We start from the raw sequence: 15,943 nt of genomic DNA, 5'->3' as shown, positions 1-15,943 counted from the left end.
CATAAGTACTATATGATTGAATGCCAAATGCATTCAGGGAGTAAGTGCAGAGTTAATAGGCTTGAAAAGTCACTACTGTGGGTTGTCAGAGTGGTCAAGGAAATCTCTGCTAAAGTGGGACTTGAACTGAGCCATGAAGTATATAGAAATAGAATTTGATTAGTGAGAGTGGAGATGGGGCTGACACTTCACAGGGGGAGTGGAGTGAATTAAAAAATGGTGCTAAAAATGATCACAGGTTCAGGGGGTCAGTAAGTAGACCCAGCCTGGCTAAAACTTACCCAGTATTTGGAAATAAGATCAGGAGAGCAGACCGAGGTTAAATTACATGAGGCCTTCCATGCCAGACTAAAGCACTAAAATTGACAGTTGTGTCGTTTGAAAATATGTGGAGGTGTCTGTCTCTATTCTAGGTTTTAGGGAATTTAGCTGGGGTTTCTAATATATTGCTACCTATAAATTAGAGGCTACTGCACCAGTTTGGGGCATTTAGCATTTATTAAAGCATATTAAATGTTAGGGGGGGGGGGAGAGAGAGAGAGAGAGAGAGAGAGAGGACATTGCTCAGAATTAGAGTTCAGAAGCCCTTGTACCTAGATAGAAAAGAGAGAGCATGGGGGCTGCTTGGCTGCCTCCTCCAGTGTCCCAGGCCCAGCATAAAATACCAGGATGGGGAGAGGCGCAGCGAGAAAATCAGGGGAGAGAAGAGAGGAGGCTGACCCCCTTTTCCCAAGGGTTTTTATCTTCTTTCAGGTAGAAGTGGGTCACTGAACATTGATCCAAGGTAACTGACCAGTCCATTGATTGACATGACTTGGTTTGGGGGGGGGGGGGAGGAGGTCCGCCTAGGTGAGTTAACTTCCTTTAGGTAGTCGGGAAGGTCAATCTGCATTTCTTTTGCAACTCTAATGACTCTGGGCTGGCCTTAAAAGAAGTCAGGCAAGGCTCCCTCGAGTAGGGGGGCCCCAAAAAAACCCATTATTTTCTCACACAATATTATCAAGATTCCTGGTTTTGTATTGTATGCTGTATAGAGTTCAGGATGTATCTATGAAAATTTATCTTACTTTTGGTTACTTTTTTAAAAATCATTTTAGGTTCCCCACCAATATCCAAAGCACCCGTTCTAATGTTTAGACCAAGAGCCTGGAACATGGTGGAACACAGTATGATGGTAGTAATACTTTTTTTTGTACAACTGTAATGATGTATTTTGTATAAGGCAAATAAGGCATTTTTATTTATTCAGTTGAAGTACCTTTGAAATCTTGGACCTGTTCCCACATAGATCATTAAAGAACTGGTAATGGGACCTCTTATGACTTGCCTGCTTCTCAGAAGTGGGATTCTTGCATTTTTTTGGTAGGTGAATGGAAAGCAAGTACCTGGTGCCCTCTTTGATTATGGTCTGCTGATGTTCCATGTGGGGAAGATCTTGTATGACAATGAAAGCGGACCTTTCTTTTATCTTTCAAAGGTAATCTTTATAACATAAATAGCTCCTCTTAACCGCTTAATCAAAGTAACCCAGAAATTCTTAATGAAAGGCTCTCCTAGAGCAGCATTGAAAGAAAACTGGAATTTCCTGCATTTCTAAATTGACATCCTAAGAGTAAAAAATCTCTCTAGATACATCTCAGAATCTGAAGAGCAATTTTTCCTAAAGCTTTCATGGATCTCGATGGAATGTTTGAAAAGTATTTAGTCTGCAATTTAAGAAGACGTGAGCCTTGCTTATTGGATTCCAGAGCTTTTGCATAGCACAGGGAGCCAGCCCTGAGCAACTTTTCAGTGCTTGGCTTACAATGACTAGCGAAGAACTTCTTGTTTGTTTGTTTGTTTATTTGGTGAGGCATTTGGGGTTACATTTTGGGGTGACTTGCCCAAGGTCACACAGCTAGTTAAGTGTCAAATATCTGAGGCCGGATTTGAACTCAGGTCCTCCTGAATCCAGGGCCAGTGCTTTATCCACTGTACCACCTAGCTGCCCCCTAGAGCTCCACCTAGCTGTCCCATAGCACAGGACTTCTTAAGTTTTTTCCACTCTCAACCCCTTTTTGCTGGAGAAACTTTTATGTGACTCTGGGTATACAGGTACATAAAATAGGTATACATAACCTTTTACTGTTGCCATATTTTTCACAACCCCCACATTCAGTTACATGACCCCAAATGGGTGTAAACCCACAGTTTAAGAAGCTAGGAACTGGGGCAGCTAGGTGGCACAGTGGATAGAGCATCGGCCCTGGAGTCAGGAGTACCTGAGTTCAAATCCGGCCTCAGACACTTAACACTTACGAGCTCTGTGACCCTGGGCAAGTCACTTAACCCCAACTGCCTCACTAAAAAAAAAAAAAAGAAGAAGAAGCTAGGAACTAGGGTGTTGATTTAGATAGAGCCCATCTCACCCCAGACACTTTTTGCCTTGGGATCCATCTCCCCCAGATATTGCAGGTGCTCATGCAAAGCATTTTTCCTAGGTGGGAGGCAGATCTGGGGAAAAGAATTTGTGTGCCCTAGGGAAAGGCTGACAATCACATCTCCTTTGGTTTCTTAGCTCTGCTGGTCTTTTCTGATGCAGTTAGACAACCTGTCTTTATGAAGTGCTTCCTCTGTACCCGGCATTGTGCTCATTGCTAGTGATACTAAGACAAAGTGAAACAGCCACTTGTCCCAGCAAGTATTTATCAAGGGTGCCCGGTACCTGCCAAACGCTGCACTCATTGCTTGGGCGTCAAAATGAGAAATAGTCCCAACCTTGTGGTCTCAGGTGTGTTTTGTGCTGTGATGAAATGCTCCGTCTCGTGCCCTCTCCTTTCCTCTTTCTGCACACACTGTCTCCATGAGCTTCTCTTGGGTTATAATATCTGGGTTAAGGTAGTAGCCATACGAGTGGAGAGGAAGTGAATGAGTGGATACGGGAGACATTGTGGAGGCAGAGCTAAAAAGACTTGGCAACTAATTGGACACGGAAGAATTAGAGAGAGAAGAGTCTAGAAATGACTTGAATGTGATGAAAGTCTGCAAGTAAATAGTCTTGGCCTTGGGTTTCACTTCATAAGGATAGCATTGGGGAGGCATGGTTAGACCCAAAAAGATGTTTAACTTGAAGAGAAGATTTGAGGGGGACATCAGTTGTATTTAGGAAGAGGTACTAGATTTGTTTTGTCTGGCCCTAGAGGTTAGAATTAGGAGCAATGGGGGAAAGTTGCAAGGAAACTAATTTAGGCTTAATGTGAATAGAAACTTGCTAACAATTAAACTAGCTACTTTGGGAGGTGGGAGGTTCCCCTTCGTTGGAAATATGCAAACACTCACTTGTCTCTTATAATATTTTTTTAAAATTTTTATTTTTTGCAGGGCATTGAGGGTTAAGTGACTTGCCCAGGGTCACACAGCTAGTGTCAAGTGTTTGCGGCTGGATTTGAACTCAAGTCCTCCTGAATCCAGGGCTGGTGCTTTATCCACTGTGCCACCTAGCTGCCCCCCTTGTCTCATAATAAAGGGATATCTTTCAGCTATGGGTTGGACTAGATGCTGGGGGGGTTTCCTTCTAAGTCTCAAGATTTTGTTATCGTGAATCCAGAAAGATAGTAGTATCCTAAATAGAAATAGGGAAGTTTGTGGGGAGATGTTATTTTAGAGGGAAAGATAAGTTTTTCTTTGATTTGTTGTTTGAGATTGAAAAAGGAAGCTGCAAAGGGGGATGGGGGAAGGTGCCTGACCTTGGGGTATGAGGGAGAAGTCAGAGAAGTCCCAGAGTAGTGCAGGCAGATGAGAAGTGAGATGTCAAAGCTGAGGTTTCTTCTTAAATGGAGGTTTGGAGTTCGTTACCCCACCCTTCAGAGAGTCAGAAGGTATCATGAGGTAGAGTACCAAAACAGATGAGATCTTACTTACAGGATGATGAGTTTATCCCAATAATAGCTTCTTGGAGCATGGTGAAGAAGTCAATCAGAGAAGTCCCAAGGCAATATAGCCAAGTAAGAGATGAACACTGGATTATGAGTTAAGAGACCTTGGTCTACTCCCAGCTCTGTAGGACCAAGTTGATCTGTGTGGCCTTGAACAGTTTACTTTATTCCTCGCCTCCCAGATTTTATTTATTCATTCATTAGGATTCATTTTAAATTTGGAGTTCTAAATTTTCTCCCTCCTGCCCCTCCCCCATCCATTGAGAAGGCAAGGAATAGGATACCTATTATATATGTGAAGTCAAAGCAGTTTAGTTTAAAAGTCATTAAGGACATCTATTGTCATATCACAGTATGACAGTGTCTCTGGTAAGTCAAAAGCTATGACAACATAGCACAAACTATGGTATGTCTTAACCAAGCTGGAAATTCTTCCATTTCGGGCCTAGCAATGGACTTTATATTTGTTGTACAAGGACCAGCCTCTCCACCAGAAAGGTGGCAGCAGAGTACTAGATTTTTTAGTCACAATAACTTATAAAGTCCAGTTACCAAAGGTATAAAAAGGGTTGCAATGTTTTGGTGAAAGGATTGCCCACACAGACAAAACTGTGGATCCTTGGGGTATGGAATTAACTGTAGGGCATTGTGCCAAATGCTAGCACTACAAAGATAGCTCTGATGAAGATCTTGCTCTTAAGGATTCACAGCCTAATGTAAGGGGAGGGCGCAGGATATATAGACAAACAGACCAAGATAGATAGGGTCAAGTAGAAGAGTTCATTCTAGGCATGGTTGTTGGGCTAAGCAAAGGTACCCAGAAGATACAACCAAACCCAGGGATTTATATTTTATTTGGTAGGCAGTCGGGTTGAAGGTTTTGAGTGGAGGAGTTGTATGATCAGAGAAGAGGACCAAGAAGATGATTTGAGCAGGACATTGAATGAATTGAAAAAGGGATCTTGGATAGTTATTTCCCTTCTTCTGGCCTCAGACCTTTTATATGTAAAATGAGGGAGTTGGATTAGATGATCCCCTAGGAACTTTCCAGTTTGAAGTCCCATAACAAGTCTGATATAGTCTAAAAGCAGGAAGACAAATTAGGAAATGAGGTAAGAAGAAATGAGGGCCTGAACCAAAGTGACTACAGTTGGAATAGAGAAGAGGGGACAGATATAAGAAATAAGTAGATCAAATATATTGGACTTGAAAACTAATTGGATGTGGGAGGTAAAAGAGATGGAAAAATCAAAGGAGTCTTCAAGGTTTTGAGCTTGAGTCACTAGGAAGAAGGTAGTGATGCCATCCAAAGAAATAGAGAAGAGCAAAGGGAAGGTTGTGGAGTAAGGGAAGATGTGGTCAGTTTGAGACACATTTATTTTTAGGCACTGACAGAAATCAGTTAGAAATGGGATTGGAGAGCATGAGGATAAGAGTAATTTACATAATATACCTAAAGGTAATAATTGAAGGCATGGAACTTGGGGGATAAGTGCCATTTAAGGGGTTGGAGGAGGATGACAAGGGAGCAAAATACCGTTTAAAGAAGGGGCAGCTAGGTGGCACAGTGGATAGAGCACCGGCCCTGGAGTCAGGAGGACCTGAGTTCAAATCTGGCCTCAGACACTTAACGCTTACTAGCTGTGTGACCCTGGGCAAGTCACTTAACCCCAATTGCCTCACTAAAAAAAAAAAAAAAAAACATTTAAAGAGATGGGACAAGAACCATGTTAATAATTTCAGAGTTAACTGACATGGAAACCAAGAGAGGAAAATGGATCAAGAAGTAAGGAGGGGGCACCCACTAGCTGCACACTAGGGTGCCTCCTTCTCATGAGAAGAAAATAAAGCCTTTGTTACCTCGCTGCTGAGTTTCTGAGAATTATTGAGAAGAGGATGGATTTTTCCCTCACAATTGGAGGTCCCACCGAGATGTAAGGAGCTGCCCTCCGGGTTCCAGCACTCCCAGCGCCCTTCACCAGCAATGGTCGGAGCCCGGAGGGGGCCACCCCCAACTCCTGAGTCCGAGGAATTCGGCAGAGACGTCACAAATGCAGGGTGGAGCATGCTCACCAAGGGGGGCAGGTGCAGCTGGAGATGGGAGGCCTGAGGTCAAAGGGAAAGCTTCTCCTCTTTGCTTTGGAGGTCCTGCAAATCTCACTTGGGAGACTGGGCTGGCAGCTGGAGGTGGTAGTTGCTTTGGGGCAGCTAGAAGTGGCTTGGAGAGGGGCTCAGGCGGACACACTGTATCCAGCAGGAGATGGAAGGGTAGTGGGGTCAGGGGAAAGTTTGATTCCTCTTCTCACCTGATGATTTTTATTTATTTTGTTTAATATTTCCCAATTACTTTTTAATCTGGCTTGGCCTACTCAGTAGTATTGTGGGCCACAATGCAGCCATGTTTGATACCACTGGCCTATAGCATTGAGAAATTACTAACTTGCCCAGGTTACATGCCACTGTATGTATTAGGGGTGGGACTTGAACCCTGTCTTTCTGCTGGTTCTCTATCGACTATGCTAAGCTGCTTGTCTCCTTAAGGATAACCCTTCTGTAATCTCTGGTGGTGATAAACTTCTGTGTTTCCATAAACAAACAAACAAACAAAAAGGAGTTGGGGGCAGCTAGGTGGTGCAGTGGATAGAGCACAGGCTCTGGAGTCAGGAGTACCTGAGTTCAAATCTGGCCTCAGACACTTAACACTTACTAGCTGTGTGACCCTGGGCAAGTCACTTAACCCCAATTGCCTCACTAAAACAAACCAAAAAAAAAGGAGTAGGGGCAGCTAGGTGGCACAGGGATAGAGCGCCAGCCCTGGAGTCAGAAGTACCTGAGTTCAAATCCGGCCTCAGACACTTAACACTTTACTAGCTGTGTGACCCTGGGCAAGTCACTTAACCCCAATTGCCTCAACAACAACAACAAAACAAACAAAAGAATTAAGGAGTAGTAATCAGTCCATCACTAACTGTTCATGAAGTACCTACTCAGTGCCAAGTCCTGTGCTAAGTATTAGAGATAGAAAGGCAAAAGTCCCTACCCTACAGGAACTTAACAGTCTAGTGAGTAGAGATAACATGTTCATATATAATTATATACAAAGTATTTACAAGATAGATAATAGCTAATTTGGTGGGGGTGGTGGTATCAGGAAAGGTTTCATGTGGGAGATAATACTTGAGCTGAGCTTTGAAGCAAAATGAGCAATCTGAGAGGTGGAAGTAAAGAGGATGTGCATTCCAGGCTTGGGAGACAGCCAAGATAAAGGCATAGAGGTGGAAAATGGGAGTGTGGTATAAGGAAGAGTGAAAAGGCCAGTTTGGCTGATGAAAAAGGTTAATGTGTATTTAAGGCTGAAAAGATAGGATGGGGCAGCTTGTGAAGGGCTTTTAATGCTAGAGAAGTCTATATTTGATCCCATAGGTAGCCACTGGAGTTTATTGGTAAATGGTATCAAATGCTGCAGAGAAATCAAGAAGGATGAGTTCAGATAAAACCCACTGGATTTCACCTTAAGGGAGACATTAGATTGACTACAGAGTGTGTTGTTTCAGTAGGATGATATGGAAGTAAACCAGGGTAGTATTGTAGGAAGTAACCAACTTCAGTAGTCAGTTAAAGAGGGTGTGAAGAAGTGGTATAGGTTGAAGAGGGAGGGGATTAAGGATTGAGTGGTCTAGGAAGTATAAAAAATGAATGTAGACTATTCTTTCTACCAGTTTGGCAGTAAATGGGAGAAAAGAGCTAAGGTGATAGATTGAAGCAGTAGTGAGATCAAGGGAAGGGCCTTATAATTTCTTTGAGGATAAGGAAAATCTGAACACTTTTGTAGAATAAGAGGCAAAGCAAATAGAGAAAAAGATTGAAAGGCAAAAATGATGTTTGGTGGAGCCAAGTTTTAGAATTTGGGCATTAAAGAAGATGATGGGGTGGAATCACAAATATAGGTGGAGGGGTTAACTTTGACCAGGAGAAGAGTAGTGAAGGCAGATGAGTCAAGTTCCCCAAAGCTGAGCATTCAAGGCTAAAGGAAAGGACATGACAGAACTGGCTGGCCACCCCAGTATTAATGTTGTTTTAAGAAGGGAACCAAGGCTCTAACAGCATTAGAGAACAAGAAGGAAGGCAGGGATGAGTGAACATGATGAGCACAAAGTGCAGGGTGTGAGAAGAGATTTGATTGAAGCTTGGAAACTGGAAAGGCCATCACAAGTCACCCAATTCACCCTCTTCGTTATTTTTTTTTTTTTTTACTCTTGGGTCACACAGCTAGTAAGTGTCAAGTATCTGAGGCCGGATTTGAACTCAGGTCCTCCTGAATCCAGGGCCGGTGCTTCATCCACTGCGCCACCTAGCTGCCTCTCACCCTCTTCATTTTGCAGCTGAGGAAACTGAGGCCAAGAAAGGTTAAGTGATTTCTCCACTGCCACCCAAGGGAGTAAAGGACAAAGATGGGATTCTAACCAAGGGCCTCTGATTGTAAATCCACTACTCAGTACCACGAGCAAAAGTTGGCCAGAAAATTGTGGTCAGAGATGAGCTTGAGCAAGATGATCAATAAGGTTGCTTCCAGCTTAGAAATTCTATAATTTTATAAAAATGGAACATTTGAATTTCTGTAGTCTCCCATCTGTCACAACCCTCGCAGTTTTTTTGTTGTTGTTGTTTTTTGGTGAGGCAATTGGGGTTAAGTGACTTGCCCAGGGTCACAGAGCTATAAGTGTTAAGTGTCTGAGGCTGGACCTGAACTCAGGTCCTCCTGACTCCAGGGCCGGTGCTCTAGCCACTGTGCCACCTAGCTGCCCCAACCCTTGCAATTTTATGCCCACCTAATATCTGGCAACATAATAATGGTCACCTGTTGATTTATTGACAGAAATCAACTTGGTTAACTCCGATTGAACTTTTTTTTTGGAGGGGGGGCAGGGCAGAGAGGGTTAAGTGACTTGCCTAGGGACACACAGCTAGTAAGTGTCAAATGTTTGAAGCCGGATATGAACTTAGGTCCTTCCTGAATCCAAGGCCAGTGCTTTATCCACTGTGCCACCTAGCTGTCCCCCAACTGAACTTTTTATTCCCTGTTGTCACATTTGTTAATTTTACCTCCGTCTTACAGAGGAAAGAATCGTGTATGAAGAGATTTCTCTATTGTTGAGAGTTCAAAATACTGCCATAATGAACAATGGTAACACAGAAAAATGAATTTTAAACTGTTAGAAGCTAATTTTGTAAATTAATGTGATTCTTACAGACTTAAGATGATCATTCGATAGTATCCAATACTCTAAAATCAGTGTGAAATTTCTAGAAAGATCAATGCAAAAATTCAGGAATGCCACAAGACAACCTACACCCAATAAAAGTAAAAATAGCTTGTTTTAACTACTTTGATATAGAAAAAAAAAAGCCCTGGATTTGGAGTCACAACCCGGGCATTGCTCCTTTTCCCTGGGCACAACACTGTGTGCTTATGCTCTCCGGGTTTAGGATTTTCATCCTTCAAAAAGGGGAGAAGGAATCACACTGAGTTTGTGAAGCTCTTTCCTCCCAATAGTCCTCTGAGGTTGGTTTCATCTCCATCTTCTAATTGGGGAAACCACAGCTCTGAGAAGTAGCTAGTAACTGGGGTTCAGGGTCTGTCCCTGTATCTCTGGATGTTAAGCCCCATGCTCTTCCCACTATCTACTTCACAAAGGACCAGATGAATGCTTCACAAAGCACTGTTCCCATGTAAGCAATTCTTTTCTATAAAATGCATTAGTTAAGTGATGGTGTACATTTTACTACTAATTATAATTCACATACAACATTATTATGCCACAGGTAGAAAGTTATCATGAAGCCAGACTATGGAATAACATATTTGTCTGGACCCAGGAAAAGGTAAATTGTTTTAAAAAACTGTACTTTTAAGTTCTTTTTTGGTAATAAGGAAAGAAAATAATTATGACTGCTGAGACTTACAGATGTTACGTTTATGTGGAGGATTGGCTGTATAGCAGAAAGTAAGCCTCAGAACACATGGGCTTCAGTGACATCAGGCAAAACTTCTCATTTCTTTAGGTATCTATGTCTTAATCTGTCAAACGAGGAGCTTGGACCTTCACACTAAGGGATTTTGTCAGTGTATGGAATACCAAGACACAAAAGGCAGAGCAGTGTCCCCATTGGGGCTGGAGAACCAGGCTGGCCATTGTAGCCTTGTTAGGGACCTTTCAGGGCTCATCACAGACACTGAGGTCATGTCTCAACCAGTCTTTTTTGCCTAACATCTTCAAGCATTTGAGGCTTGACACAGCTGTAGGCTTCACTGGAGGGGTTATTTCCTGTGTGGCAGGATGCAAGAGAGATGCAAGGAAATGATGCATGTTAAGACACTTCTGTTACTTATCAATCATGAAGATTCTGCACTAGGGACAGGTCTAAGTGTTTTCAGCTGCCATGACTTAATAGATAAGTCCTAGGCAGTTATCTGAGGCCCTGAGGTTAAGGGACTTGCCCAGCATCACATCACTAGTGTCCGAAGAGGACTTTGAACCCATCCAGGTCTTTCTGATTCCTAGCTCAGAACCCTGCTTCTAGAAAAGTCTTTCTAGTCAGTTTTGCTTTAACATGGCAAACTCGTCCATAACTCCTCTGACCTTTTTTTAAAGAGAATCATTTTTATTTAACTACCTTCTCCATTTCTTCACAATTGCTTCATTTGGTTGCAGCTAAATATGCCCATTGGTACAATCAAAGCTACTGTGTTAATAGAAAGCATTCTGGCCTCATTTGAGATGGAAGAGATTCTATATGAACTGAGAGACCATTCTGCTGGCTTGAACTGTGGCATCTGGGATTATTCTGCCTCTTTTGTCTCCAGATTTGGTGAGGAGAAAGTGATCTTTAACAGAAAAAGACTTTTTTTTAAAGTAATTTTTGACAGCAAAAGAGAAACTTTTGTTTTCACAGTAACATTAAAAATAAGTGTGACTATTCCCAGTAAACCTAGGGTAAGCAATGTGGTCAGGAGAAATGGCAAGTGGGATCCCAAGAGATCCTTAAAGGATAGGAATTAACTAAATCATCTCAACTGAATTAACTAAAGATCTCTTCTGGGTCAGGGGGTAAAAGGTTGGCAGGTAGGTGTTACAGGAAGGAGTTTTTAAAGGAGGTAGGAGTCAAGCTAGGGCCACCCCTACACTTAAGTTACTGTTCTCCTTCATGGACTCCCATGTTCTGAACAAACTGATATGTTCCTTGATCTCTTTCTGTATAAGCCGATAGCTTCTTCCCTCCATCCCTACCAGTAGAAATCCCCTTCCTTCAAAGACGCAGCTTAGGTGCCACCTCCTCTAAAGTCTTCCTTGAGCTCTCATAGTGTACTGCATATGCTGCCCTCTGCTCTCATTGCACAGTAGAAAATTATTTCTCCCCTCTCAGATTTTCTTATTCAGCGGTGTATGCATCTTATATGCCCTCCTACTACAGACCATAAGCTCTGCAAGGACTGCAACTGTCATTTTAAAATTTTAGTGTCATTAGTGTGCGAGACAGTTCCTTGAACATAGTAGGTATTTTTTAAAAAGGTTCTCGAACGGAATTAGTGAAAGGAAAGTGTCTATGCCAGGAAAGTCACTGTTTTTCAGCTTTTTTTTTATGTATGTTTTCTTAGTCTAATGTGAGAACCAGTAGAGTTTCTGCTCTGGCTCTGACAAGGCTGGGATTAGGATTTTTCAGGCAGACCTGGAGAGCAAATTATGCAGTGAGTGTTTTGATTTGTATGTCCTTTCACCTCTTCTTCTCACACCCCATTTTTCTACCAGGCCATCGAGCTGAATTCTTGCTGCCAGACAGGAGCAAGTATGTTAACATGGAGAAGCTTTTCCTCAAGAGTTATATGGATTTGCTGGTGCAGACATGTCACAGGCGAGGAGCTCTGGCAACTGGGGGGATGGCTGCCTTGTTACTACCAAAGGACCAAAAAAGTGACAGCTACCAGTCAGTCTTAGCAGCTGTTAAACGGTAAGAAAATCTCGACTTTTTAGGAACTAGAGAGGAAATTCTCAATTGTACTTTCATTGGAGATTGAATCAGAGAGACCAAAACCTTCACTGGAGCATAGATTTATAACTGGAAGGAGCCTTCAAGGTTCTATAGCCCAGCCCTCTCATTTTTCAGATATTGAGACTAAGGCCCAGAGAGATGAAGTGATTTGCCCAAAGATATACAGATCCTGACTTCAAATCTGGCACTTTAAAAACTACATCATGCTGACTTTAAGGATCTCACCCAACCCTTTCATTTTCCAGATGAAGAAAATGAGGCCCAGAGAGAATTGATTTAAGTTCACAAAGGTAACAGCAGAACCAGGATTCAAAGCCGTGTCTTCTGACATACACTTCACAGTATGGGAGTGTGGAGAAGTGCTCACAAAAGCTCACTGTCAGCATTAAGTTCCGTTTTTAGAGTAGACCATGTCTCTTCTCATTTTTACCGATTTTTTCATTTGCTCTACTTTCGTTATTGGAATAATAGCAAACAAACAAACAACTCACTGATCTCATTTCTCTGCTGTCAGTGGAAATAAATAAATATACTGATTTTTCTAGAAAACTTATACTAACCATTTAAAGAAAATCCTAGAAAAATATGTACATACTTTCCTGCCTTCATAGAACATATTGACTCTCATTTGATTTTTTTTTCCATTGGATGACCTATTCATATTGATGTGGGTAGCATTGTGAACTAAAGGACCCTAGACTGTTGATTCTGTCTCTTCTCATGCTTCTCAGGGGTCAGCATCATTGAGCAACCATTTCTTTTCTCTGTTGAGTTACCTTCCTAATCTGTATTCTGTACCCTATAAAGAGCTGAAGGACAAAAAAGAAATCATACAACCAGACTCATTCAGTCACTGACCTTAATTTTCTTTTTTTTTGGGGGGGGGGGGGTGAGGCAATTAGGGTTAAATGACTTGCCCAGGGTCACACAGCTAGTAAGTGTCAAGTATCTGAGGCCAAATTTGAACTCAGGTCCTCCAACTGACCTTAATTTGTGTGTGTGAGGCAATTGGGGTTAAGTGACTTGCCCGGGGTCACACAGCTAGTAAGCGTCAAGTGTCTGAGGCCAAATTTGAACTCAGGTCCTCCTGAATCCAAGGCCAGTGCTCTATCCACTGCACCACCTAGCTGCCCCTGACCTTAATTTTCTTTTTATTTATTTATTTATTTTGGTGAAGCAATTGGGGTTAAGTGACTTGCCCAGGGTCACACAGCTAGTAAGTGTTAAGTGTCTGAGGCTGGATTTGAATTCAGGTCCTCCTGAATCCAAGGCCAGTGCTTTATCCACTGTACCACCTAGCTGCCCTGACCTTAATTTTCTAAACCAAAAGGTTGTGCTTTGAAGCCACCCATGATGGTCATTGGGTTTGTGTTAAAAGCCATTGCAACATTCAAGGGCTTATTTTGCTTAGCTTACTTCTGAGTTATCACTGTGTTTAGATGATATATTTGCTAAAAGTCTACCAGATAAATGAAAGTACTATTGAACTAGAAATGTCCTATGGGTCAGGATGAGGAAACTATGACTTAACTTGATGCTTTAGAAATAAAAAGTATAGGGACAGCTAGATGGTGCAGTGGATAGAGCACCGGCCCTGGAGTCAGGAGGACCTGAGTTCATATCCAGCCTCAGACACTTGATGCTTACTAGCTGTGTGACCCTGCACAAGTCATTTAACCCCAATTGCCTCACCAAAAAATAAAAATTTTTTAAAAAGTAATAAAAAGTATAAAACCTTCCAAATGAAAGTTTTATAATAAAAAAGATAAATAAAGAAAACCCAATAAAATGTTCTGAATGAAAACAGATTACCAATGAGTTTCTTTGCTAATTCTAGGCTCAAACTGTTTGAAATCAAGGCTGGAGTGGATGGATTTATGGTGTATGATATTGGCTTGGTGGAACCAATGCAGAAGGTACTTTTGTACATGTTTTACATTTGGGAAAATGTTGTTTGTTTCTTTTTTCTTTCTTTCTTTCTTTCTTTCTTTCTTTCTTTCTTTCTTTCTTCTTTCATTCTTTCTTTCTTTCTTTCTTTCTTTCTTTCTTTCTTTCTTTCTTTCTTTCTTTCTTTCTTTCTTTCTTTCTTTCTTTCTTTCTTTCTTTCTTTCTTTCTTTTTCTTTTTCTTTTTTTTGCGGGGCAATGGGGGTTAAGTGACTTGCCCAGGGTCACACAGCTAGTAAATGTCAAGTGTCTGAGCCCAGATTTGAACTCAGATACTCCTGAATCCAGGGCTGGTGCTTTATCCACTGTGCCACCTAGCTGCCCCTGTTTGTTTCTTTTTTAAAGAGTAATATAGTAGTCTTTGTTTTAAAAAAACTAAAGTGATGTAATCTTTTCCATTTAATTTTCTAGATCCTAGGAATTGGTTTGTTAATAATTTAGCCAGGTTGGCAAATATAATAGTTTGCATTCTGACTAGAATAGACAACTTTGATCTTTTTTATCCTACATACAGATTGTTGTTTTATTTTTAAATGGTTCTGAGTTAAGTATATTTTATCATTTAAGGAAGAGAGTTTTTGAAAACAGGTTATACTTTCTTAGATATTCTTTTATTTTGTTGCTTAAAGGAATTTGAAGAGCTAAATTTTACTTCATTGTGGCCTTAAGGAAGCTGGAAATAAACCCACTCTATTTATGTTCTTGTAGGCCACAGGACATTTCAGATTCTAATCTCTAATTGTTTCTTTACTCTTAAGTTGCAATACTAATTTGTCATAATCCATTCTGCAGTGTTTGGAAAGACCTCTCTCATTTACTTGGTGTTTTCTCTGTATCATCAGATCATGGTCAGAATGAGTCACTTCATAATAGCTCTGTTATTCTTCTGGTTACCTCATCAGACTGTCCATCATTAGGTAACTTGGTAGCTTGAGCTCATGTTTTCTAAGTCCTTACAAAAAGCAAAAGTATAGGTAGATGGGGCAGCTGGGTGGCGCAGTGGATAGAGCACCGGCCCTGGATTCTGGAGGACCTGAGTTCAAATCCGACCTCAGACACTTAACAATTACTAGCTGTGTGACCCTTGGCAAGTCACTTAACCCCAATTGCCTCACCAAAAATTTAAAAAATAAAAAAAAGTATAGGTAGAGAGAAACTGTTGCACCTAAATTCTTCCATCTCATCTCTCTATCCTTGCTATCATAAAATTATTAATTTCACAATTAAAGGGCATCTATCTCATAAGCCATCTAAATCCTATATATTTACGTACTGCTTGATAAATATGTCGTTTTATCCTCACAACCCTGGGAGATAGATACCGTTATTATCCCCATTTTTCAGATGAAGAAACTGGGTCAGACAACAGTTTTAAGTGACTTGCCCAAGAGATCATACCTAGTAAGTGACTTACGTGAGATTTTTTTTTTTTTTTTTGGCGAGGCAATGAGGGTTAAGTGACTTGCCCAGGGTCACACAGCTAGTAAGTGTCAAGTGTCTGAGGCCAGATTTTAACTCCAGTCCTCCTGAAGCCAGGGCCGGTGCTCTATCCACTGCACCACCTAGCTGCCCCCCTTACATGAGAATTTTTTTCTTTTTCTTTTTTTTTTGTGAGGCAGTTGGGGTTAAGTGACTTGCCCAGGGTCACACAGCTAGTAAGTGTTAAGTGTCTGAGGCCGGATTCAAACTCAGGTACTCCTGAATCCAGGGCTGGTGCTCTATCCACTGCACCATCTAGCTGCCCCCCCTTACATGAGATTTTAACTCAGAATTTCCTGATTCCAAGTAAACAAGCTGGACTCCAGGTCTTGCTCTTATTCCACTGTGACACTTTAGAGGCCATACTTGGATAAGTACAACATTCCTAAAAAAATCATTTAGACTCCTCTTCAAAGAAAAGGAACTCTTTATCTTCCGACACAGCCCTTTCTACTTCCAGATATTACTGTTAGAAAGATTTCTATGTATTTATTATCTATCCTAAATCTGTCCCTGAAGTACTGCTCCATGTTCTGCCCTCTGGGCCAAGCTGAGC

The 15,943-nt window shown here is 41.5% G+C and overlaps 1 protein-coding gene across 6 annotated transcripts in view; it reads left to right on the top strand.

Moving 5' to 3' along the window:
• Positions 1 to 15,943, top strand: part of LOC122730714 (malate synthase, glyoxysomal-like) — a 73,415-nt gene that overhangs the window by 38,320 nt on the left and 19,152 nt on the right. For all 6 annotated transcript variants that reach the window (XM_043970005.1, XM_043970004.1, XM_043970003.1 and 3 more), the window contains 6 exons: positions 1,098 to 1,174; positions 1,367 to 1,477; positions 9,738 to 9,797; positions 10,628 to 10,784; positions 11,723 to 11,921; positions 13,801 to 13,879. In XM_043970005.1, the coding sequence (XP_043825940.1) occupies positions 1,098 to 1,174; positions 1,367 to 1,477; positions 9,738 to 9,797; positions 10,628 to 10,784; positions 11,723 to 11,921; positions 13,801 to 13,879 (683 nt within the window). The remainder of the gene's footprint in view (positions 1 to 1,097; positions 1,175 to 1,366; positions 1,478 to 9,737; positions 9,798 to 10,627; positions 10,785 to 11,722; positions 11,922 to 13,800; positions 13,880 to 15,943) is intronic.

This window comes from Dromiciops gliroides, chromosome 6, assembly GCF_019393635.1.
Source record: "Dromiciops gliroides isolate mDroGli1 chromosome 6, mDroGli1.pri, whole genome shotgun sequence".
NCBI classification, from domain to species: Eukaryota; Metazoa; Chordata; class Mammalia; order Microbiotheria; family Microbiotheriidae; genus Dromiciops; species Dromiciops gliroides.
The sequence above is the reverse complement of the archived record's forward strand: the minus strand, read 5'-3'. Positions and strand labels throughout refer to the sequence as shown.